This window comes from Mus caroli, unplaced genomic scaffold (genome assembly GCF_978045245.1).
Source record: "Mus caroli unplaced genomic scaffold, Mus_caroli_1 scaffold_7, whole genome shotgun sequence".
Classification (NCBI taxonomy): Eukaryota; Metazoa; Chordata; class Mammalia; order Rodentia; family Muridae; genus Mus; species Mus caroli.
The window spans coordinates 87,053,803-87,080,720 of NW_028227262.1; the positions used below are offsets into that span (position 1 = coordinate 87,053,803).

A 26,918-nucleotide genomic window follows, 5' to 3' on the forward strand; every position below is an offset into this window, starting at 1 on the left:
CCATACCCCCCCACTTCCCTACCCACCCATTCCCATTCTTCTGGCCCTGGCATTCCCCTGTATTGGGGCATATAAAGTTTGCAAGTCCAATGGGCCTCTCTTTCCAGTGATGGCTGACTAGGCCATCTTTCGATACATGAAGCAAATCTTTTTATCCCATGAAAATAACTCACACCACTGTACCAATAAACAGTTCACACATTGATAATTAACATCTAGAGAAGAGTTTTCTTGTCTTTCCCTGTCTTCTTGTTGTAAATATTTTGAGTGCTGGGAGTTGTTTTGTGCACATGAGTATTGAACAGAATTCCTAGCCTCTTCCCACTAGGTCACAGTGAAAACCCCCAGGGTTGACTTTCAAAACTAACTTCAGACTTTTCCACTCTTCCCCGAAGAATACAACTGCCTTCAGTTGAGTATTATTCCTAGAGAAAATACCAGAGTGAGTTAAAATGGCTTCCCTTAGATATATTTTTCCTTTTGTTTTACCACCTTTCAATAATTGCTTCCTTATCAATTCAACATAAGTAAATTTACTTTGGAGACTGCTTTCTGAAAGGCTCTTCTTCCAGTGATTTTTTTTCTTGTAAAATAACTTAAGCTTCCACAATAGTAATACTTGAAAAAGAAAGAAAGATCATAGTTATGTGATAGTAAAATTAACATCCAGAAACCTCCTGTCTAGTTAAACAACTATAACTGGGGAAGTTCACTAAAAGTTAGAGTCCCTATAATATACCTACTTGTCATCCTGAAAACTCTAACTTTCTAAATGCAATGTTAAAAAATATGACTGAAACAATTTAAAAGCACCCAGAATAAAAGATTATCAGCTATATTTGCTGGAAGTCTTTCCCCATGTCTCTCTTTCTCAGTACCCAAGCATAAAATTCTACTTTTCTTTGCAGAGTTAGACCTAGAATGGATTTTTATAACATATTTTCAATTACATTTATGAAAAATATTTCTTACATCATTGTTGGAATTTTAACAATACGTTTGAACCATGTACAGAATGTTTCAAGCAAGAGAATCTATGAAAAGTTAGAAAGAGAACACGTCATCCACGTTTCCAATGCTCTTCATGTTTCATGAGATTTATAAAAGGGAGGTAACTGAAAAAATTCTTAATTTAAAAAAATCCATATTTTATTTTACAAAACAGAAGCATTTCCTTCAGTGTTGCATTTTTTTGTCTGGATAAAAGACTTCTATAATGTGAGGAGTTCCTTTGCAAGCCACTCAGGTACAAAGTGATTTCTGTAGAGGTAAATTTTTATCATCCTCTCTTGAATAAGAGTACAAAACTGAAAGTCATGATAAGGGCATGCTTCCATTTTCTTTTATTCTGTGCAAAATAAGCAAAGCCAAGACTATTGAGAAAAAAGATGTTTGCTCATCAATACTTGGGCATTAGGTGTGAACACAAATTACCAAATCTCAACAGTCTTGAAACAACTCAAGAATGTCTTAGAGATGTAAAATTATTTATACACTTTGTATGTACACATCCTAAGCAAAAGTATAGTTTAATATTTTCATTAGCTGTGCTTATTAAAGTACCCGTACTGGCAATGATCCCAGTAGGAGAATATGAAGTATATACCAGGGTAGTTGAGAGGTGCCACACTGGTTTTATTTGTGATGTTGAATATATGTTTGGAACATAGAAATAGGATCATATGGTTATCTTGTGTGTAGAACAGCAGCACACCAAAGCAACACATCAGATCTGTTTAGTGCACAAGTATTAAATACTCTCCTGTGCAAACATATTGCTTTCAGGAGTACCGAGGGATGCTAAAAGTGGCTCTCTTTATCTAAGATAAGCAGGCTCCTTGGCAGAAACCTTGCTGATTTTAATTAAAAGGTAAGCTTGCTAAAGAGTTGTCAATACATGCCTTCTGACCCACACAACTGCAAACAGCTTATGAGCTAAGATAAATGAGATAGAGCTTACCTTCTTGTATCATATGCCTATGTATATTATAATACAATATTTTTAAAGTATTTTTCTATTTGCTTATCAGTGACATTATAACTCAACAATGTGATTTTGTTTTATTTATTCCAACCTTCAACTGAAGACAGTTAATAGTAAAAATGTATTTTGGTCTCCATCGTGTTGAGTTAATCTTTCAAATGAAAATTTAAATTTGATCAGTCTCAATATGATAACTCAATGTGACAGGTGACATCAGAAATTGAAATTCAGCAAGGCAGTGGTGGCACACGTCTTTAATCCCAACACTTGGGAGACAGAGGCAGGTGGATTTCTGAGTTCGAGGCCAGCCTGGTCTACTGAGTGAGTTCCAGGATAGCCAGGGCTACACAGAGAAACCCTGTCTTGAAAAACCAAAAAGAAAGAAAGAAAGAAAGAGAGAGAGAGAGAGAGAGAGAGAGAGAGAGAGAGAGAGAGAGAGAGAGAGAGAGAAAGAAAGAAAGAAAGAAAGAAAGAAAGAAAGAAAGAAAGAAAGAAAGAAAGAAATTGAAATTCAAACTCATTCATACTCTCCAGAAATCCAATCTAGAATATCATACTGCAATGAAAACTTTATCAAAATGGTCTAGTGTCTTTTTACTTTACCATACTGTGTTAGTTGGGATTTTAGAAATTAGTACTGAACAAAGAGTTAATAATTCTACCCCTGGTTCTTCTAATATAACAATCCTCATATGTAAGATGGAGTTACAATACCAAACCCGTTTTGTAGCTGTCATTGTATCTGTGCGTGGAATAACGTAGTGATAAGGGCCATCTCCCTAATATACGAGCAGCTCAGGAGCAAGCATGTGGACTGTGGGGTCAGGAGATTGTTTCTTGTTTGTAAGCACAATGTTCTCATCTGCTCAGTAAAGATAAGGGACCTGCCATTTATTGAGATATAAATAGAATGATAGTTGCTGTTTTTGACTCTCTCAAACTTCCAAAAGTTTCTGGCATATAACAAATAATCTAGGTATTTATTGGAAAAAAGTATTGTATGAACATTCTGGCTTGTATTTTACATTTTATTAATTTGCTTTCATAATTATAATACATAAAAACAAAATACACAAGTGCACAAGACTTCTGGTCACTCATTGGATGCTTATATAGTGCTGCTTCTTATCCAGTGCCATGAATAATGATTACCATAATCCCAGTCTCTCAATGCTTTCATTTCAAATCTTTACAAAATCTTTTCTGATTTTGTATCATTTGATATATCTTAATTAACAATACTAAACATAAAATTGTTTTAGATTATTTAGTTCCTTAGAAATTTTAATCCCACTTTATACTTAATTTTCTATTTTTAAAATAATTCTTAAATATTTGATGTAACTAACCATGAAGAATACATTGTTGTTCCTTTAAACAAATCAAAGAGCATAATCACAAAAGTACAGAAAGAGCACTTGTGTGACTGATACTAATGATGGTCTTAATATTGTAATATCATTTCTCATTCTCTGAACCAAGATATGGCATAATCCCTGAAATCAATAAGCTAAACGTTGATCACAAATTGTGTTAAAATATGCTATAATCTAAAGTGATCACCTTAAATATATCTTTGATGTTGCAATTATAATTTAAAAAGTATTGTTATCATAACTGGAAATCTTGCTAAATCTTACTTATATGGTAAATTAGTTTATGGTATTGTTTGGATTTATAGCTCAGGACCTAGCACACTATATATGTTCAGCAAATGTTTCAATTAAATTAAAAAAAAAATCTTGAATAAACAATTAAATGGAAATCCTCGAAACTCACATGTGCCATTGTTATTGTGAATGTTCTTTTTTGCTTGTTTGTTTTTTTGTTGTTGTTATTTTTGTTTGTTTGTTTGTTTTTGTTTTTGTTTTTGTTTTTGTTTTTGTTTTAGAGACAGGGTTTCTCTGTAGCCCTGGCTGTCCTGGAACTCACTTTGTAGACCAGGCTGGCCTCAAACTCAAAAATCCGATGCCTCTGCCTCCCAAGTGCTGGGATTAAAGGTGTGTGCCACCACGCCCGGCATTTTGTGGACGTTCTTAAAGACATCACACTGAACCTAATCTCCTGAATATTTCAGCAAATTACTTTTTTTTTGTGGGGGTGGGGTGTCGAGACAGGGTTTCTCTGTATAGCCCAGGCTGTCCTAGAACTCATGCTGTAGACCAGGCTGGCCTCGAACTCAGAAATCCTCCTTCCTCTGCCTCCAGAGTGCTGGGATTAAAGGCGTGCGCCACCAAGTTACTTTTTTTACAATGTGTAAGAAGCTCAGAAATGTCAGAAATGCTCATTACATATTTTGTAATGTAGGGTTAACCACTGTGAAATGCCAGAGAATAACAATAAAATGCCATAATCAGCTTCCAAACGCTGACACCATTGCATACACTAGCAAGATTTTGCTGAAAGGACCTAGACATAGCTGTCTCTTGTGAGACTATGCCGGGGCCTAGCAAACACAGAAGTGGATGATCACAGTCAGCTATTGGATGGATCACAGGGCTCCCAATGGAGAAGCTAGAGAAAGTACCCAAGGAGCTAAAGGGATCTGCAACCCTATAGGTGGAACAACATTATGAACTAACCAGTACCCCAGAGCTCTTGACTCTAGCTGCATATGTATCAAAAGATGGCCTAGTCAGCCATCATTGTAAAGAGAGGCCCATTGGACACGCAAACTTTATGTACCCCAGTACAGGGGAACGCCAGGGCCATAAAAATGGGAATGGGTGGGTAGGGAAGTTGGTGGGAGGGTATGGGGGACTTTTGGGATAGCATTGGAAATGTAATTGAGGAAAATACGTAATAAAAAAAAGAAAAAAAATAAAAACAGAAAAAAAGAAAAATAATAATGACACAAAAACCAATAAAATGTGTAAATCTATTTAATAATTCAATTGAGAGGATGTCAAGTTGCAAAAATATTCCATAGACTAATTATCTTTCTGAAATTACCAGTATTTTCTCTAGATCATGAGGTATACATATATAATAAAATATTTAGAACAAATAAAAATGGCACTTTTCAAATTCTGAATAAAGTTTTCTTCCAACTGGACACTATACATTTTATTCTCTGCATATGTTTAGTTAAAAATTAGCATCTAATTTTGTATGCATATTTATGGTGAATATATATGTACATACACGGAGGGACTGAATGAGAGGAAAGCAATAACTTTAGAGTTGTGCTCATCACAATATTAATATATTAATGTTTACTTCTTTAATTTGAAATTAAAATGGTTGACGCAGTTAAGAGAGTGGGAGTTACTAAACTTTGAATAATTTGACCATTTCCTTTCACCTTCAACATTGAGGATCATGAAGAATAATGCAGCGTGCTAGGCTTAAGAAATAAAATTCAATAGATGACTTTCTCATTAAGTAAAGATGTACATTGTGTAATGAGGGATAGGAGAGTTTATGTTTATATCATGAAGATTGAAATGTAGTAGATGATTTAGGAGACAACATGGGAAGATTTTAAAGCACACTAGTCAGGAGAAAGAATTCATTAAATCTACATGTCTTAGTTGGTGCAAATGATCTATTTCTGTAGCAAACAAAGCATGTTATTTAGGAATAAGAAAGTCATTTCTGTTCACACATTTAAGACATTTATTTGTCACTTAAAATCCTTAGAGATATTTTTGGAAGAAAAATGTGTTTAATGATAAAGTTGTGGGAAGGTAAATGAGTAAATGTGCTGCTGGAACAACAATGTCACAATAAATTACTCTGACAGGTACAATAATGATTCTGAGATAAATATTGTCAAGTGTGATCATCTGTCTTAAAATAGTTACAACAGGACTCCAGTCAGGGAAGCAGGTCGCCTAATTGTGGAGCTTCATCTCTTCTTTGTCTTTTCCAAGTCCAATTCTCCAGTCTTATATCCAGGTCTAGAGCAGACCAACTACTGAGAAGACTTCCTCTTCCTATGCCTACATCTGACTTTCTCCTCCAACCGTCTTCCTTATGCATCCTGTTATACCAGCCTCAAACACCAGCAGGCATTCCTTGGAAATAGTCCAAGCACCACAACCCAGGAAAAAAAAGTAGACTAACTATAGATCTTCCCTTCTTTTTCATTTTTAACTAAAATTTAGAATTGATTGTATTATTAACACATCAAAACTAAAGTCACTGGCCACCACTAGATATTAGTAGGCCATAGATCTAGTGAAAATTTATAAAGGCACATTATCAAGAACCCATATTTCTTTATATGACCTATATTTCAGGATAATTTGTAACTGACTGAATATTGTGGTTTTGTTTGTTTTTGAATGATAAATATAACATCTTGCCATATACCCAGTCTGGCTTCTAATTGGTCATTCTCTTGCCTCAGCCTCCTGAATGCTGGGATATTATGTATGTGCCACCACAGTCATCAACAAGATTCACCCTTCTTATTCCTCACCTTCAAATGCAATCCCCAGACTCATTCCCAGCTCTGTAGCCAACCACCTGCCATAGCCTCACCTCTTTCACTGCCAGCGAATCTCAAAGATCTTTTCCTCCAGACTCCTGCAGATCATGGATATTTTCTTCTCCAACATTTTTCCCACTTAATCCTTTGTTCCATTCTCCAATGCCAGCAGGCATTCTCTGGGAACCCAATAGCTGAACTTGACAAAGAAAATGTTTGGCCAGCAAAGCTCATCTCCAAGCTTCAAGTCTTCACTCTACCTCCTTTTCTTCATACTCAAACTCCCACTGTCATCCACATCTCTATATCAGACTACCTTGACCTATCATTGCTCTCTTCCTCATGAATCAGCCTGTTCCCCCCTCCTATGAACCCTCACTCCCAACCAAGACATTCCCAGTCTTAAGGGTCAAATTCTAATACCTAGAAACACATTCTGTCCAGACCCTCCAGTGACTACATCTATAAGGATCTCAGTAAAATGTCCTACCAGGTGACATACTTCTTCCATACTCTCTTAAGAACCAGAGACAACAAAAGACAAGGAATAAACCACCTAATCAACAAACTTAAGACCAGATATCAGACTTAGAATAAATACCTCCACAACCTAGATACTGACACACTAGTGTAAAAACACAGTCAATAAGAGCCAGGACAATACATCAACTTCAAGAGCCCAGCTACCTTACCACAGTAAGTCCTGAGTATTGCAGCATAACTGAAGCATAAGACAAAGACCTTAAAACAGTTTGTATGAAGATAGTAGATATTCTTATAAAGGAAATGAATCAATCCCTTAAATAAATCTATGAAAACACTAGTAAAAGAAGGAAGTAAATAAAACTGTTCAAGATCCAAATGTGGAAATAAAATCATTGAAGAAAACACAGACTGAATAAAATCTGGAAATGAGAAATTTATGAACTCAAAGAAAGACTCACCAACAGAATGTAGAAGAAAGACAGTTGGGTATTGAAGACATGATAAATGGGTAACCCTAGTCAAAGAAAATTTTACTGAGTAAGATCTATAACTCTTGTGCGTCTTATTTTTGGTGTAAGGTACGGAGCTTTCCTTGTCATTGTAACCTAACATATATGTACAATTTATACAAAAGATGACATGTTTTCCTTAAAAACAATATTTTTAGATGGTAAAGAATAAGGAAATAATTTCATGGGTCATGTGTCTCTAGACATGTAAGGCTGCACCTGAATGTCTGACTTGCCTAATCAGTTGTTCAGAGACAAATCATTAATTTTCAGGAATCTTTCTCTAAGTTTATGTGCCTACAACTAAATGATAGAGACTCAGATACATAAATACATTGCCCTCACAGTCACTCCATCTTTTGTCCCAGGTGACATCTTGCCTTCCCTCTTAGTATAAAACTTGTATAAGAAGTCAAAATGGTGTTTGACATACCTATTCTTTCTGCTGGACCTTTACACAATGGATGGTGGACAAGAGTGGGTTTTACCCCCTGTGGAAATGAATGAATACTTTCTTTACTCCAGTCACTTTCCTTTTATTGAAGACTTAAAGGGACAGTAAATCCCAGTGAGCAGCTCAGGAGCATCACCCAACCACAGTTTCCCTACATCAGAAGAAACTTCTCACTCACACGCCACTGATCTTCCTGGCAGTCAGGGAATGCTATCCTTTTTTCACTATGAATGTTTCAACATGAAAAATGCAGTTTTTACTTCAAAAGAAAGTAGAGTTTATTCTGGACACAAATATGAGTGACTATGGTCTAGGAACATAGGCTTGGGTGTTCCCAAATACTGTGCTCCAGTGTCAGTGTTTTGATTTTACAAAACAAAACAGTTAACCAAATATAGTGGTGGGGGATACAGATAGTTGGATTAGAGCAAAGCTCAGCCATTGGTTACAAGTTTTAGATGTAACCTGCTGGAATTTTACCTTTTGCAGTGGTGAACACTACTGGCCTCTTAAAAATATGTTTAAAGCTTTTGAAAATTACTGGAGGTCATTTTTTTAAAAAAGCAGACTTAGTTTTAAGAGAAACAGTCAAATGTAATCTTTAAAAAAAAAGAAAGAAGGAAAGAAAATGAACAAGATGTTAATGTTTCTGAATGATCAAGAGGCAATAGAGGGAAAAAAAATTAGTGAGGTAGACTAACTGGAGACAAGCAAAACCAGATATTTTGTATATTAATGAAGAGAGAAACAAAAGGTAACTGTGTGTGTGCCTGATGCCAGAGGAAGTAAGAAGCAGGTGTCACATCTCTTAGGAATAGGAGCTATGGATGGTTATTAGATTTCGTATAGTGCTGAGAACTAAACTTAGGTCCTATGCAAGAGTAAACAGTACTCTTAACTCCCGAGCTTTCTGTTCAGTAGCACCATGTGAGAATATCCTGAAACTGAGGCTTTTCCTTTCCCTTCTTTCTTTTACTTTAATCTTTTAAATTTGCATTTGGCCTAGTAAAATGACGTATATAATTTATTGTTTAAATGAATGATAGTAAGTTGTCTCTCTTATAAAATTGAAGATAATTTTAATGTTTCTTTAGCACATATACAATACACACACACAAACTAGGTGGTTCTCATTTGTTTTTTTATATTTTAAGTAAAATTTAGAAGATATTTTTAAATAAAGCAATTATATCTTTAATGAAAATCAGGGATTTATATCTGAAACAGAAAGCTTGCCTATAATATCTTAATATCTAACATTTACCAATATATTTTAAAGGTGTTACATACATGTAAATATATGTAAAATTGTTTTTAAACAAATTTAGGTTGTCACTGCCTGATATATTTTAAATTTTCTCTTCATTGAACACAGTGAAGGCAAGCCATATAATGCTTTGATGTTTGCACACAACAGTCTCTTAGTACCCAGAGGGGACTGTCTTAGTTAGGGTTTTACTGCTGTGAACAGACACCATGACCAAGGCAAATCTTATAAAAATCAACATTTAATTGAGGCTGGCTTACAGGTTCAGAGGTTCAGTCCATTATCATCAAGGTGGGAGCATGGCAGTATCCAGGCAGGCATGGCACAGGAGGAGCTGAGAGTTCTATGTCTTCATCCAAAAGCTGCTAGTGGAAGACTGACTTCCAGGCAACTAGGGTGAGGATTTTATACCCACACCCACAGTGACACACCCATTCCAACCAGGTCACACCTATTCCAACAAGGCCACACCTTCAGATGGTGCCACTCCCTGGTCCAGGGATATACAAACCATCACATTCCACTCCCTGGTCCCCATAGACTTGTTCATAAACATGAGTCTGTGGGGGCCATACTTAAACATAGCATAATGCAAAATGCATTTAGTGCAACTTTCAAAGTCCTCATAGTCTATAGCAGTTGCAACAATGTTAAAAGTCCAAAGTTCAAGGTCTCTTCTGAGATTCATTCAACTTAATTAACTGTAATCCCCAAAGCAAGGCAGGAAACCAGTTGGGCAAACTCCAAACTCTGCATCTCCATGGCTGATGTCAAAGTGGTCTTCAGATCTCCACTCCTTTTTCATCTTTTTTGACTGCAACAAACTGCTTCCTCCTGGGCTGGTTCCACTCCCTGTTAGCAGCTTTCCTCAGCATGTATCCCATGGCTCTGGCATCTTTAACATCTTTGAGTCTCCAAGGCAATTTCAATGTTTCAGCTTCTTCTTTCAGTGTCTGGGATTCCACTTGATCTTTTGGACTCCTCCTAAGGACTGGCATCACTTCTCCATCTCTGTCCTCTGTAGCACTCTATGCTCAGGTTGATCCACTCCATTACGGCTGCTGTTCTTGGTGATCATCCCATGGTACTGACATCTCCAATACACTGGGGTGTTCCACTCTAGCTAGGCTTCACCAATAGCCTCTCATAGGCTCTCTTCAGGGTGCCAAGCCTCAAATCCTTTGCATGACCCCTTCAATCCTGGGCCATCAACTACAGCTGAGGCTTCACCTTCTCCAATGGGCTTCCCTGGCCTCTCACAGTGCTAAGCCTCAGCTTCTCTCCATGATCCCTTCATTCCTTCACAAGCAGTACCACCTGAGTGACTCTTACACATTACCAAGTCCAGCCACAGCATGAGGTACAACCTTGGGTATCTCTGGAACACAGCTTCTTTGTGCTCCCAGAAAACAATTTCCAGAAGATTTCACCTCAACGATGCTGGTCTCTTCTTAATCACCGCTAATTCCTTAGCTCCAGCTAACCAGCATCAATTTTCCCAGTAGTTCCTTCCATTCTTAACTCTAGAGTCAGAGGCACATGGCTGAAGCTGCCGAGTTCTGCTGCTTACAGGAACTAGAACATGATCCCCTTGTATTATTACATTATCACTAGCTTTATGTTTTCTAAATCCTTCACTGCCTAAGCTTGGCTATCCTGGTTCTTGCTCTGTAGATTGACCTTGAATGTAGAGATCAGCATGCTTGTCTCATGGGATTAAAGGTGTGTACCACCATGCCTGGATCTAATTTAGCTGGGTAGGATCTTGCCCCAAGGTCCCACTCCCTTAATCTTTATCTCCTAGAACACAAGATTTTGCTCCATTTCACTTCCTGGTACTCCTTTAATACTCAAACCATATATTTTATAGTTTTCCTTTCTAAGCTTGCTATGCTTGTTCAAACTTTCCTTCATAAGACTTAACCAGAGAACAAAGTCTCTGCTGGGCTTTTTTGAAACTTCTTTTGTCAATGCAATTAATCCAAGTCTCTTCACCTTAGCCTCAGGCAAACTTTTCAGACAAGGGCAAAAAGTAACCACATTCTTCACCAAAATACCACAAAACCAGTCTTTATGCCACATTCTGAAATTCTTCTCCTTTGAAATCTCTTGGGCCAGGTCAACACAGTTCAAATTACTCCCAGCAACAAAGTCTTCCATATTCCTACTAGGATGACCTATTAATCCCCATTTAAAGCATTCCACTGCTTTCCAAATCCAAAGTCCCAAAATCCACATTCTTTCAAATAAAAGCATGGTCAGGCCTATCACAGCGATACCCCACTCCTGGTACCAACTTCTGTCTTAGTTAGGGTTTTACTGCTGTGAACAGACACCATGACCAAGGCAAATCTTATAAAAATCAACATTTAATTGAGGCTGGCTTACAGGTTCAGAGGTTCAGTCCATTATCATCAAGGTGGGAGCATGGCAGTATCCAGGCAGGCATGGCACAGGAGGAGCTGAGAGTTCTATGTCTTCATCCAAAAGCTGCTAGTGGAAGACTGACTTCCAGGCAACTAGGGTGAGGATTTTATACCCACACCCACAGTGACACACCCATTCCAACCAGGTCACACCTATTCCAACAAGGCCACACCTTCAGATGGTGCCACTCCCTGGTCCAGGGATATACAAACCATCACAGGGACTGACTATTCTGCTTTGTAATGTGCCAGCATACTTCAGTGTGATGACAATTACTGTATGAGAAGAACATGTCACAGTAACTCTCTTAAAAGGTTTATACACAGAAAATTAAAACAGGATAAAACCCTATTTATAGAAACCTATAAGAAAAAATAAGTACAAAAACACAATGTAATGTTAATTGTAATTAGTTTAACAATGTAAATATGTTAATCCATATTTTCCTATGTTTCTAGGATCAATAAGGATACATATTGTATTTAATATGTAAGTAAATTTTCAGGCCTACTATTTTTATTAATTAATAAATACTGGTGAGACACATGCCTTGAAAATAATCATTAGCCTTAGTGTGTGTGCTTCATGAAATGCAGATAATTATTTTAATATTGTTCATATAGTATTTTATGAATGGTTTATGCTATTGTGTAAGACTTGGAAAACAATAATATAAATGGAAAGTAATATATAAAAAGAATCACCCTCTACAGTAAACAGTGTAACATTCTGAAAATACTTTTTTTTTTACTGCTTTTATTTTTGAAATTGAAGACAGTGATTTGTGAGTATGCTGTCATGTATTCAGTAATGGGGAAAGGATAAAGGGAGAGAGGGGTAGTGGAGAGAGTCAGGAGAGGTATCAAGATCATAATGTAAACAGTTTGCTGTTATTAAAGGGCTAAACACCCATAGACTCTAAGAAGAAAAACAAGAACAAAGCTAAAGTGAGGATGTTTCAATCACACTTAGAAGCAGGATCAAAGTAGTCTTGGGAGGCAGAGAGAGAGAGACAGACCTGGGTGCAAGGGGAGAGGGGGAAGGGGAAAGAGGGGAACAATCCAAGCTTGTGGGGGAGACCAAAGTGAAGCCCAGAGGGAGAAGCCTAGGAGAATGGAAATATGCAGCTGCCAGTGGTGGGAGGAACTTCTAGTAAGTTCCAGAAACTTGGAATGGGGGAGGCTTCCCAGAAACTCAATGTGGGTTACCTTAGCCAAAATGCCTAACAATGGGGAGATGGAACCTGATGATACAACCTTCAGTAGTTAAACAGAGCCTCTAGTGGAGGGATGGAGACACTAGTCCACTTTCAAATTTTTCAACCCAAAATTGTTCTGTTTATAAGAAATGAAGGGGTGGGGGAGCATAGAATCAATGAATGGCCACCCAGTGACCGGCTCAGCTCAACTTGGGATCCATCCTGTAGGTGGGCACTAAACCCTGGTTCTATTACTGATGTTATATTGTGCTTGTAGACAGGAACCTAGCATTGCTGTCCTCTGAGAGGCTCTACAAGCAGCTGAAGGAGTCAGAGGCAGATACAGCCAAGCACTGGATTGAGGTCATAGACTCCTATGGAAGAGTCAGGTGAAGGATTAAAGGAACTGAAGGGGATGGCAACCCCATAGGAAGACCAACAGTGTCAACTAACTTGGAGCCCAGGGAGCTCCCAGAACTAAGCCACATATGAGTCTAGTGTTTTTGTTTGTTTGTTTGTTTTTGTTTGTTTTTTGTTTTTTTGAGACAGGGTTTCTCTGTATAGCCCTGGCTGTCCTGGAACCCACTTTGTAGACCAGGCTGGCCTCGAACTCAGAAATCCGCCTGCCTCTGCCTCCTGAGTGCTGGGATTAAAGGCGTGCACCACCACGCCCAGCTCACATATGAGTTTATACAGGCTGTTCTGAGGCTCCTGGTACATATGCAGCAGAGAACTGCTTTGTCTAGCTTCAGTGGGAGAGGATGCTCCTAATCCTGTAGAGACTTGATACCCCAAGGAGGGGGTTTGCTGGGGAAGCACCCTCTCAGAGGAGAAGGAGAAGAGGGATGGGAGAAAAGCCTCTGAGAGGGGGGCCTTGTGAGGCAACATTTGGGATATGAATAAATAAGATTTAATAATAATAATAAATAATAATAATAAATTAATTAACAAAATAAATAAATACAGGGCGATCTGAAGCTGTACCTTTGAGGAAGTTGTTTTTTTTCCTCTGCATTGACAGCTGATACCTCATGGCTTTTGAGAAAATCAAAAGTGCTTTTTATCTACTGACTCTAGTAAATAACCCTGGATTTTGTCTTCATTGTCACTTCACGGTGTCTTTAATTGAATTCCTCTTGAAAATATTCTGACCAGTAAAGTCGATGGAAAAGTATATGATGGGAATGCTTTACACAAGGATGACATATTGCCTTGTCTATATGTAAAGATTTCACACATAAACCATCTTAAAAAAGAGAGTAAATTCTACAAAACCTTAGAAGAAAGCTTAAAGAGATAAAGTCAATAAGAGCACATACAATGATCATGTGTAAATAAATATATTTATAGTTTTATTTAACACCATAGTTTGCACCCAGCATTTGGTCATTCATACATATGTAACATAAAGATCCAAATAATTTAATGGCATATTTTATACATTACTGTTGATAATTATAATTATTTCATTGTGTTTCTTAAAGGGTAGCGGCTCATTAAGACCTGGTCTTCTCTCCAGAGCCCTGTGGCCCATCTACTGAACAACATCCTGCCCATAACACTGAATGATCCTTGCAATAAACTGTGCCTTTCATGAGTGTCTTCTGGGCACTGTGCAGTTTGATACGGTGGGGCTATTATAGGAGAGAAAGGGACCCACAGAGTTTTAGTTAAGGGTAAGGCCTCTTCTTATACCACATACATTCAACAAGCTTCTGTCACCATGAGACCAATAGCTAAGTTTGTTTATCTGCTTTTTAAAAACATAATTTCTTTCGGTTTCTGATTTACATTCTGTGGTTAGATGAAGGCTGCGCTCACTTGTTCCATTAGAACATACCCAGTGTCACCTCCTGGTGTTAATGTGACAGGGAGAGGTTACAAATAGTCCAGTTCATCCTTGGGAACTATTCCACTAAGATGAGGTAACAAAGGCTTCATTGCCAATCTATCTGATGTACATTGAATGTAACATAAATAGCACAAAGCTTATCAACCAAAAAGAAAACCAAATGATATAGATAAGGAGGATGATCAAACAATGTTTACTGCCAAGTGGAATATTACATCTTAGGAATTTGCATATAAAGATTATCTTTAAATAAAAGTATATGTTTCCTTATAAAAATACAACAAGTAAAAGCAAACATGTCCATTGAATCTTCATTAATATTCCGTGGCAATTGTTTAGAAATGCAAAGGTATACAGTGCTTAGGATGAAACAATTTGTCTTACACATTCTGCAAGATAGTTAACAGGATTCATAGAAAAATTGATTTCACTCAATATTTATCAGTGATGAATTATTCGTGGTCAAATGATTATTAAATCTAGCTTGAAATATATACTGGTTTAAATAAGCTTCCAGTGCATGTAGGATTCCACAGGGCCTTGAAAAGAAGAAAACAAAAAGAAATGAATGGCAAATAACAAAATGAAATGAAATTTTAAATGAATAAATACTTAAATAAAAATACAGATTGACATGAAAATCTTCTGTTGGTAATTTATGTAAATATTTGTTATTAGCATTTACAAAGAATATTTATTTTAGTGATGTAGAAGGAAAGAATTAAACATTGACATAAAATTACATTTTCCTTCTTTTTTTTTTTTTTTTGTTTTGTTTTTGTTTTTGTTTTTTCAAGACAGGGTTTCTCTGTATAGCCCTGGCTGTCCTGGAACTCATTTTGTAGACCAGTCTGGCCTCGAACTCAGAAATCCGCCTGTCTCTGCCTCCCAAGTGCTGGGATTAAAGGCGTGCATCATCACCGCCCAGCGACATTATTCCTTCTTTTAAACAAGTACAACATGGTTTTCTTCAACTCTATACATTCCTCAAGTGAAAAACAGCCCAATACTTAGATAATAGACAAATAGCACAAGGTTCTCTTGAAAATTCTGTGTACTACAGTTACTATCTGAGAACTACACACAAAGCTCCAGGATGATTCCTTAGTCTACAGTGACTATTACTTTAATCTTTTGGTGTGTAATTAATATTGAAACTTCACATGATCATAAATTAAAACATTTCAAGTATTTCACCCATTTTAAAACAAGAAAATCCATTTAGAAAATGCTAACAAAAGGAAGTGCAATGTTTAAGAAATGTAAATTAGTTCACAGGTTTTTTAATGACATTAAAATTGTTGAACAGATATGCATGACACATGATCAATACTATAATATTGTGTTACGTATCAATATATATTCTATATGTATGTATGTGACATGTGTCAGTATATAATATATAATGACATCTGTAGCAGAAGCAGCACTGGCAGATTCTGAAGGAATTCGAAACAAAAAGAAACCTTCACTCCATAGGAAACCAACTTATCTACCAACCTAGACCCCTGGGAGCTCCCAGAGACTAAGTCATCAAGCAAAGATAAAACATGTGCTAGTTCCTCTACCCTGGCACATATGTAGCAGAGGACTACCTTGTCTGGCCTCAGTGGGGCAAAATATGTCTAATTCTGTAGAGATTTGATGCTCCAGGGAAGGAGGATGCTGGGGGGAGTAAGGTGGGGAGGGGTGTGTGTGAGGGGGATGGGGGGCACCGTCTCAGAGGCAAAGGGGGTGAGGGTTGGGGTGAAGAACTCTGGGAGGGGGGACCGGGAAGGGGGCAACATTTGGTATGTAAATGAATAAAACAATTTTTAAAAACTGAAACCCTCTTACTTCAGTCCACTACAAGGAGATATATAAGAAAATGGGCTATGGCAGAGCCGTGAGGACAGTGGGTGGTATTACAAATTCACATAATTAGGAATGGAAAATATGAACAGTCATGAGGTTTAAGGAATTCTAATTTTACTCTCCAAAATTTAGTAAGACATGCAGTGTGAATGTGCCTGTGTGTGAATGTGTGTGTGTGTGTGTGTGTGTAATGTAGTATGTATACTGTGAAAGTGTTATATTTCAACAGCATGTAAGAGAAATTTGTTGTCTCACAGAATACTGCTCATTACTTGGGCATGCAGGCTCATTAGTGCATTCTGAAAAAGAGGCTGATAGGCTTGAGCTTTCAAATTAGCACTCTGAGGCCATTGCTTCTTTGGACAAAGCTATACTGAGAAGTGAAGTGGAGAGTAGTTCCCTTTGCCCAGAAAGAAAGCTCACTGAAGATAACTAACTAGAGAAATGGGCAAAACACCACATTTAGAAACTCATTTCTAAGGTGTATGTTACCATTTGATGTCCAATTGAGTTCGGGTAAGTCAAGTGACTTTTATCCCTTCTTTTTTCCATGCAAACCTTATTTACAGACACATTCAAAGATAGGTTCCTTGAACTCATTTCAGCTATTCAAGAGCACTAGCTTGCTTTCCTTCTCAGCTAAGTGTTCTCTTGTCTCCCTTTGGAGTTATGTACGAATTAGACAGATAAATGGAGGTACTACATAATAGATTCATAAGTTTCATCAACTTATTAATAGACTAAGACATCTCTATATGAGAATATTGATATTTCCTCTTCCATTTTGCTTGCACAGCTATCATCTATTTGATAATGGACCAGTCTGTTATCAAACAGGCTCTATTAATGAGGGCCTGCATTATTTTCCATCATCATCTGTGACAAGAAATGCTGATGAGGGCATATCTTAGGAGTATATGGTATATATATATATATATATATATATATATATATATATATATATATATATAAAAACATATGTGTTGTCATATTTTTATAGATTCCTTTGAGGATTTTAGACCACTCTACTTTATTTTATTCCCATTAATTGCTTAACCAGACAGTGTGCATGTTACAAGGCTATCATTTACAGGATATGTTTTATAGATACATAAAAAAGACTAAAGTGTTCATATGATTAAATGACGTTAAATCATTAAGAAAATCATATTTTACTATTGTAAAACAGAAATTTGTACATTTAAAATGGCAAAAAAATTAAGATTATCTGAGCTATGTATGTGATATAAAATTGTGATTCTGTTTGTATGAAAAATGAGGTGACAGAAAAGGCATTCAGAGATGAAAAATGGACACTCACATTAACTAATATTTGCTTATGTTATAATTTACATAAATATATTTTAGTTTCACATTTCATAATCAAAATTGTGAGTAATATTATTGATATTATCATGAAAGAAGAATAATATTTTTTCAGAGTCAATGAATATTTGTAAAACACCTATTAACTAAAAAGTTGTCTTTTAGGCCTGGTGTGGTAGCTCATGTCTGTTCCTGATGCAGAAGTGTTTCTATGAGTTCTTGGCCATTTTACACTAACTATATAGTAAGTTCCAGCTAAGCTTAGGTTAAAAATACCCTATCTCAAAACAGCAAGGAAAAAAGTTTTTAGTTGCATTTTTGCAGCCTACTTCAGAGAAGAAAAGAGTTGTAAAACATGATATTTTCAGCTCCACATCAGTTCAGCTTCAGCCTAGAGAATAAACAACTCATTCAGTTCCAGTTCTCCTTAAAAACTGAAGAAAATGATTAACGATTTATATTATATTTCTTCCAGAAAATAATTCTGCATTAGAATATAACATCAATGTGATGGATTAAGTCCAAATCCATAAATCCATTTATAAACATAAAATCCATAAAATAATGATAAATCTGAAATAATTCTGATATTTATAGAACTGACTCTTTAAGTATTCTGAACCTCAAATTACCCTCTTTGGTATAAATTTTCTATATACTAATTCAGCTTCATAAATTTACAATTGTAATTACCATCTTAACATGGCATCACTAAAGAGTATAATTTCCCTACATTCTTACTTTATAGTGCATAAGGTTAATGATATATGTAGTGTGCTTTTAAGAAACTTTCTAATGGAATATTCTAAAATTTCCTGCTCCTGTGCCAGTTCTGAATAAATACATTTATGAAACTTTTTCTCTTCATTTTCTATGACTACATTATAAAATCACTTTACATCTTTATTTTTAAACACCTTCAATCTATCAATTTCAAAGTCTTTTGTCCCCTAAAAAATCCATTTCAGTTTTTTCACTGGCAAAAGTTATATAAGCTTGAATAGCCTCAAATCCCAGAGGGTGAAGCGAGTAACTAAAATTATCAACCCCCAAATAATGAATCAAGTATTTACAGATTATTTATATTGCATAAGTGATTCATTGTAACTTGAAGATGAGTCCTCATATATAACAGGATATATAGCTACTGAGCCCTTGAGTACTTGAAGGTGGTCCTAAGGGGGGCCCTGGATTAATCTCTCAGATACTGAGGGACAAATATGCTTACTTCAGTTCTTCCCAAGAGAAGGAACATGGAGGGAGGAGAGGAGGGAAAAGGACTAGAGAAAACATACAGGCGATTATCAGGATCTATGGCTGCATTTAGCTTTACTCTTTTTTCTTATGTCAAGTGGAAATGATGGGAATTACTACATCCACTATATAGCTGGATATACAATAGATGCCTGGGTCTGTTGTTCCTAGGGTAGATGGAACACAAGTCTCTGTCACTGCTCCCAGGTAACAGAACACAGGAAGTCTGTGTCTTCTTCCTTCATGTATGTAGACTTTGTTTCTCCAGTGTCAGTTTCTAGAAAATCCAAGGTTATTAACACAGTTCCCTTTTTTATACTAAATGGTCTCTATGCTAATCTGACTATTCATATCTAGTACCGTGGCAATAATAACAAAATTCTGTCAGGGACTAAGAAATTCAAAGTGTCTTCAGAAGGATATTCTAAGAGGGTTTCTCCAAGTCACCTTCTTTCCTCTTTCAAGGCACAGAGCTCAGTCCTATGTGTTTCAGTGTCCCTGTGTAACTCTTCGGACACCATCCATACTCAGCCTCAAACACAATCAGCAGCTCTTTCCTGTATCTCCTCTCTTTTCACAATACACCTAGAACCTTCTGATGCATTCTATCATTTCTTCATGTGTTATCCTTAACTCTACAGATTGAGTAACTGCACATGCTATAAGAGACTATCTGAGGCTTTTCAGTGAAAGTTTCTAGGTAAATAGTGATATTTGTTGAATATAAATTCAAGAGATTTTCAAAACTATGTTATAAGACCAGTAGGATTGAATAAGGCTAGATTCTGTGTCATGTGTTTCCTGTTAACACTTTTAACCAATTTTTTGAGCATTTAATGAAAACAATATGAAAAATAATGTTTGATTAAAACAAAGCTCTATAAATCTTTTAATTTGATTTAATGTGTAGGTATTAATAGAAATACCTGCATGGAGTGTACATTAACAAATGGAGCATTTGGAGACAGACTTTATTTATTTATTTATTTTATTTGGTAAATTCCATGAATTATGAATGCACATGTTCTGAGTATGAATGATGAAAGCAGCAGCATAGTCTAGCCAGGAAGATTTAATACAATACAGGTTGTTAGGATCCAATGAGAATGCTGAACTAACAGCTACTCAGTGGAGATAATACATCAGCCTGGTAAACAAATAACCTTCCCACTTTAAAATGGGGCTGATCAACAACTGTAGTAAGAGCCAAGCATCTGCAGCACTGTCCCAGATGAGACAGGATAAACTTTTCCAATATATTTAAGGGATATTTGTACAGTAACTTCCAGTAGAAACTCCAAAATGAAATCTAATGAAGCCAGTAAATGTTTTAAACTACACACACACACACACACACAAAAAGAACTGAGACATTCTCTCTAATGTCTTCTTGTATAACATAAATGTTCCTATTATATCTCTAAAGTGTAAGTCTGGACTGGATAAAAAATATGAGTGATTGCACAATCCAGTCATTTTCAAAGAGTCAAATTAAAACCATTAGTAATATATAAACAGATCATAACAACTTAATATTTGATGAATTACCTAGTAACTACACATTTTAAAAGTAATCAAATGTTAAGAATTCAATTGTAGTAAACACTTTCTATAAAAAAAAGTTTAAAATACATAAATGAAAGTAGTAAATCTTTTTACTTAAAATTCTAATACTAAAAGACAAATTTCGTGAATTATTCTGAATGAAATGAATGTATTAATTTAAATGAAAATTTACACTTAAAAGCAATCATTTTTGTTTAAAAAGCAAGATTTTATAAAACATATCAAGGAAGTAAAATCTGTCTTTAAGATATTAAATTAGCAAAGCCTTGAATTTTCTCACTGATATTTAAGGCCTTTCCTACTAAATTTATCTATTCACACTCAAATATTTTAATCAAAATATTATTTGCAGTAGCTCTCAAGCTTCAAAATATTTACAGGAAGTTTTTGAGCTGTTGGGAGACCTTTGTTTACATGTTTTATATAGTCAGAAGGATGTCAAACTGTTGATGTGGTCTTAGAGTAAACCCAGTTGTGTCCCAACTCTACCCACCTATCTTCCATGGGTTATCAACAGCACAGGTGACAGCTAAGAAAGTGTTGCTTCTCAAGAGTCCTAATAAAATTGCTTCATGTAAAAGTTTGTTTTAAAAATATTTAGATTAGTCTATGGTAGTCTTTTATTAACATATTTCATTCTGAGATCGTATGGATTCCTTTCTTAAACAGCATGTGCAGCAAATGTCATGTCCTGAATACTGAGGTGACTAGTCCTTTTGTAGTCTGACACTAACCCTTCTGACACATGATCACATTTAATCCATAAAGGGCAACTGGTGATTGATATTGACAGCTTTAAAAACCAGGTAAGAAAACGTAAGCACCAAGGATGATATACAAGGTTTCTACAAAACACTCTCTTTCCTGAAAACCTCTATCAAAATTATGAATAGATGTAACATATGTGTGTTTATAAAATTCGAACATAAAACAGTTTTAGGAAAAAATTTTAAGAAGATATTATAAAGCTAGTAATTCAAATGCATGTGAAAATATTAAATTATTTACATATATGAAGCACAGTTGATGATGATACTTCCTGTTCTTCCAGAAGTGTGGGTGAGTCACATGTGTTCTATTTGTCATAAAATTCATGGTTCTAAATTATTTACAGTATGTCTTTTCCCAGGTTTCCATATAGAAAGTACTCTACAGCTTATGCATGTAGCTAAGGACAGTTACTCTCTTAAGGCTCCTGACAGTTATTTATTTGCTGATTCTGAAGATTCTATTATATAACAAGTGACTAGGAGATGCTGAGCACATCAACATGAACAAAGCACTGTCATGTGTTATCAGCTCCCCAAACTGTAACAAGTGCTTGAAGTGGGATACTTTAAGAATTGCTGCCAGAACATATTCTGCCAAGCGTCCAGTAAAGGGTTGATTGAACTTCATCATATGATAAGAACAATGAGGACATTAAGTGAAATACCATGTGCCTGAATCCCTTTTAAATTTACCTTTACATATTTAGAAAACCAAGTACCTGACGAATTGTTCCCAAAAGAAAAAGAATGTGATTCATCAGAGAGAAGTTCAAAAGGGGCAGCCGGTAGCTAGGTTCTCACCAGCATTCACAATACGTTTTAAAAATCTAACAGTATCGCACAAACATCCTGGTGGTTTTATTTGTTTGCTTGTTTGTTTATGTTGAGTCACTAAGCCAGTTAGAATGCAGGTTCTTAAAATACTGCTTCCCAAATCAAGTCAAAATGCGCAAGCATTTTCCTTGTCTTTGTATTAAAAATGAATAATACTCTAGCTACTTCACAGATTTCACAACACCAAAAAATTTCACCTTCCTGGGGGTAAGTCATTTACAAATTGAGTGTTTTGAAGTAGCTGGATTCTACGCTAACCTGCAGTGCCCATGTGCTATGATGCATACTGCAATACAGTTATGCAGATCATGCTTTCATAATTCTTTTTGAAATATATCTGAATGCTAGACTTAAAATATGCAGATTATTATCTAAAATATATGCTGAGGTTATACCCTAAGAACTGATACATACTATACATTTGAAATGGTTATATTGGGTGGGGTCCCATGAAAGAGATAAACAGTGGGTTACTAGTGGTAAACTATCTTAATATTGTAAAACTTTTTTCTTCTCTCAGAAATAAAATTAACAGCACGCACATAACTTCTAAAACTGTGCTAGAAATGTTGCTGTAATAATATTAGTATCTGAAGAATATTTAAACATGTAGATGGAAAATGTTAAAATAAATATTATATGAGAAAATGAGAAATATAGAAATATCGCAGGAAAAGTATGACTTTTAATATTTTTAAACTAAAAGTACATTTTAACAATAATTTGTGCTAGAATTTAAACTGACTTATTTGGTTAGGTAGGCATGTATGTAATACATTGTTTAAAATGATGTGGTGGTTTAAATAACAACACAAGAATAGCATCTACTTTTATGTCAACTGTTACCATAAAATACAAGTATAAACACATCATTACTATGAAATCTTCAGAAAACTTAAAGCAGCATGTATCCAATTTCTTATCAACAATTTAGTGATATCTTCTTATTCATCACTTCTAATATAAGAAACGTTCCTCACAATAGATAGAAATGAGTAAGAGAACCCCTTTATATTTTAGCATAGGGAGTACAAAGCCATAAACTTCAGCAAAACACAAAATTTAAAGCTATGTTTAAGACAAGATTGTTATTTCAATCCGCTCTACAAAATCACACAGGGTTTCTATAAGAAGATTGGGCTACAATACACTTTACAATACTATCAGCAAGTATTTTACATTAATAAAAATTACTAACTTTTAATTAAATTACTTGCATTGCCTACACCAAAGCCCAAAAGCTAAAACATTATTGTAAGATAGCTTGTGAAATTGGAAGGGCTCTTTGGTTTGTTTGTTATTTCACTTGCCTGCATGGAAAAATAATGCTTGGGCTTAGGTTATTGCAAACATAGTAACTTTATTAAATCGTTAATAAACAAATTAACATTTTCTTTAAAACAAAGTATCTATGATTCTTCTGCATGTTTCTATGTGACATAATATTTACTAGCTCAGGAAAACACGTTAGAGATGTTGGCTTAAAAATAATTAATAGGAGTTTGGTATGCCATTGATGCCTGGAATTATCCTTCTGAACAGTCCAAGATGTTTGAGATTTGTCTGTGAATAAGCAATGAATTAGGCAATGCAGGACACCGCAGCAGTGTATACAAGCTGTGGAAGTCTGTAAACCAATAAACAAGATAAAGCTGGTTTCATAAAGCTACTTACATCACAGCCTAGAAGTTCAGTCTGCGTGGATTTATCTACTCTTGAAGCAAACGCCTTCTGTAAATGCTGCATCTTTTCCTGCAAAGTGAAGAAGAAAAAAGAAAAATAAAATCACAATGATAGTGAGCTATATGCTTCTATGCTAATAGCTTCAATTGACTAAAACTTAATCTCTAATTCATGAACCACTGTGTGTGCATGTACACTCAAGTAAGGGGGGTCTTGTTCTTGTTTTGGTTTGGTTTGGGTTTTGGGTTTTGGGTTTTTGAATTAGTGTATTTACAGCTTAGTTTCCATGACACAAGCATCCCACTTTGCCATCTTTTCTTCTAAGTCTAAGAGTGACTGTGGTGCTTTGGGATGAGGAATGTTCCACATCCTCTCAGGCATTTGAGCATGGTTGTCAAAGTGGGTCTTGTAACTGAGCAAGACTGGCACATTTGTAGGTTAGGAGGAAGAATCTACTGACAGCTCAGCTAAGAACAGGAAGGTGAGTCATTTTTGGAGCCAACTTCCCATGGAAATGAGTGTGACATGGAGATTTCCTTGGGAAATAACAATAAAAAATAACTGAAGTCAGGGAGCTTACTACAAAGATGGGCCTAAATGGCTACAAGTGTTAAATGGGTTAAGGAGAGTGAGGAATGAAAACCCAGTGTAGAATGAAGCCAGAGAATGCCAGTTCAGGCCAGAAGGTGCATATGTGCCAAAGGATTGTACCAGGGGATAAGGCCAGACCAGAAAAGACAGAACCTTGCCTTTCCAAAGGCAGAACCGATTTCAAAGTAGTATCCTCCAAATACTATTCTATGATTAAAGGCCAGAAACATATTTGAGATAATTCCCAGCATACCGATTTCAATTTGTATGTGGCATCATATTATGTATAAAAAGAATTCAGAGCAAAATAAGAAAGAGAGAGGGGCATCTGAGGAAAAGCAAATGCAAAATTCTATCCCCCTAATTGTTCAAGGTAACGAAATAATTTCTCTACCTGCTTTAGAGGTTACTGGAAGGTTAAAATGATTCAGTTTCTCACAGATAACTTTTACAAATAAATCTGTAAATGTGATTATATAATTGACTTTAGCTTTTCCTTTCCAAGCAGTGAACAATTAAATACTTCTTAATTAAAACACATGGGTTAGATTTTTAATTTAAATTTAATAAATCATATGTGTACATGAATTATAAAAACATGGATAGATTTTGTAGAGTGTCAAAATGAGATGAAAAGATGTATCATGATTTATATTTGCTGATGATTCGGTTACTAAATGTATATTAGTAGTGAGTGCTCTGAGCTAATATTACTTGGTACAAGTTCATTTGGTTTTTGTTTGTTTGATTGTTCTGTTTTGTTTTTCCCTATCTAAATCTCTGGGTGATTGCATTGCAAATTAGAGGTAGTATGGCAATGATAATACAGTAAAAAATAACTTTCATCATAATAAAGAAATACATATAAGCCAAAGAAATACAGCTTTTAAACTTACAGAGAATTTTAAGCCACATTTACATTTTCTATGCTACTCTAATCTTTACCACTGTAATTATCACTACTTACAGCATATGCAAATAACTCAATATAGACTAGATGTCAGGCACTATAGCAAGTAATATGTCCAATTTATGTATGTAATGGTCATTTTAGAGATATTGTTGTCTCTTTAGAACATGAAATAGACACTGAGTTAAAGATCACACAAGACAGTAAGTAGAAGTACTTCACACACAAGTAAGTGAAATTTCAAATCCTCCTGTCTTCAACCTTATTGTTCTTGTACATAAAGATATTCCAACTGTGAAAAGCTGTGAAGTGTTTTTTTTTTTTTAATCTCTATATCATATATCCAACCAAGGAAGATACCAAATATATGATTCCTGCAGTCACTGTGCAGCTGGTAATTGTAGGATGGTAATAAACTATTTTTCAAGTCAACTTGTTTATATTATTTTACAAAGTTTACTAAGTTATACTTTTTGGTGGAAGGAAAGTAAGATCACCTTAGATTTGGAAATGTATTTCCTGTAAAACATACAATTCCACAGAAAACTTACTACCTTAAATACAATCAGCCATTCATTTTACAGAAAGAGTCAGAAGTGAAGGATAAGGTTAACGTTGACTTATTACACAATTTTGAGGGGGCAACAATGTGGAAAAGCAAACACATAAAAGCCAAATTTAGAGAAAGTGTACAATATGTTTAATTCCATGATATGTAATCACAGCACAATATTCTAAAATAATATATTTATTCTGTCATACTCTAGACACATATGTGTGTGTGTGTGTGTGAGTACATGTGTGAGTGTGCATGTGTGAGTGACAAAACAGCCTTTGATAGAATCTTCTCTACAATGCATGCTATCTATGTAAAACGCTAATTTCACATGCCAGCATCTTCTCCATATTCCCAGTCTGAGGTTAATGTCCAGCCCTCACAGAGTAGTTTTTAGTCACCCATAACTCTAGTGCCGCAGACCCTCTGGGTCCCTGTGTCTGCGTGGAACGGGTCTCTTGACGTGGGTGGGCAAAGCATGGATGAATGACAAACAGACACACACAGGAGAGGTCGTGTGGAATCTGACTGTAATTTTCGAATCGAGCATCAGACTTTTTATGCAGAGGACAATAAGTTGGGTGACATAATCTATCGCAAGGTACAATTGAGGTAACGGGAATCTTACATAAAATAGAGGAATGCAAACACAAAAGGTCTAACGGGAACCACCTGGGATAGAATTCATTGATAACAGCTAGGATCAACAAGGGTTCCACCTAAGATTCACTAATCTTAGAAGCCAGGGTCAAGGGCTTCGCACCCTTGCCATAGTTCCTATTTTAGTCTCTTGTATAGTCCACCTTCCCCTTAGGCCATTGTAAATATGTGTGTATGGGTGTAACTCTGCTATAGTTCTAATTATCTATTCTGGTTTCTCCTTTGGTCTGAAACTTCCTTCTTCCTTAGTGATGGTAAATTCCTGTGTAAGGGAGTGACTTAGCTTTTACAATCTTACTGAA

General features: G+C 35.8%; 1 protein-coding gene across 4 annotated transcripts in view; it reads right to left on the minus strand.

Moving 5' to 3' along the window:
- Ccser1 (coiled-coil serine rich protein 1) overlaps positions 1-26,918 on the minus strand; it is a 1,169,843-nt gene that overhangs the window by 538,342 nt on the left and 604,583 nt on the right. For 2 of the 4 annotated variants that reach the window (XM_029478490.2, XM_021165504.3), the window contains exon 9: positions 23,891-23,968. In XM_029478490.2, coding sequence (XP_029334350.1) covers positions 23,891-23,968 — 78 coding nt within the window. Of the gene's footprint in view, positions 1-14,129; positions 15,152-23,692; positions 23,780-23,890; positions 23,969-26,918 lie in introns of those variants that run through there. The other 2 variants (XM_085840568.1, XM_085840567.1) reach the window with 2 other exon arrangements.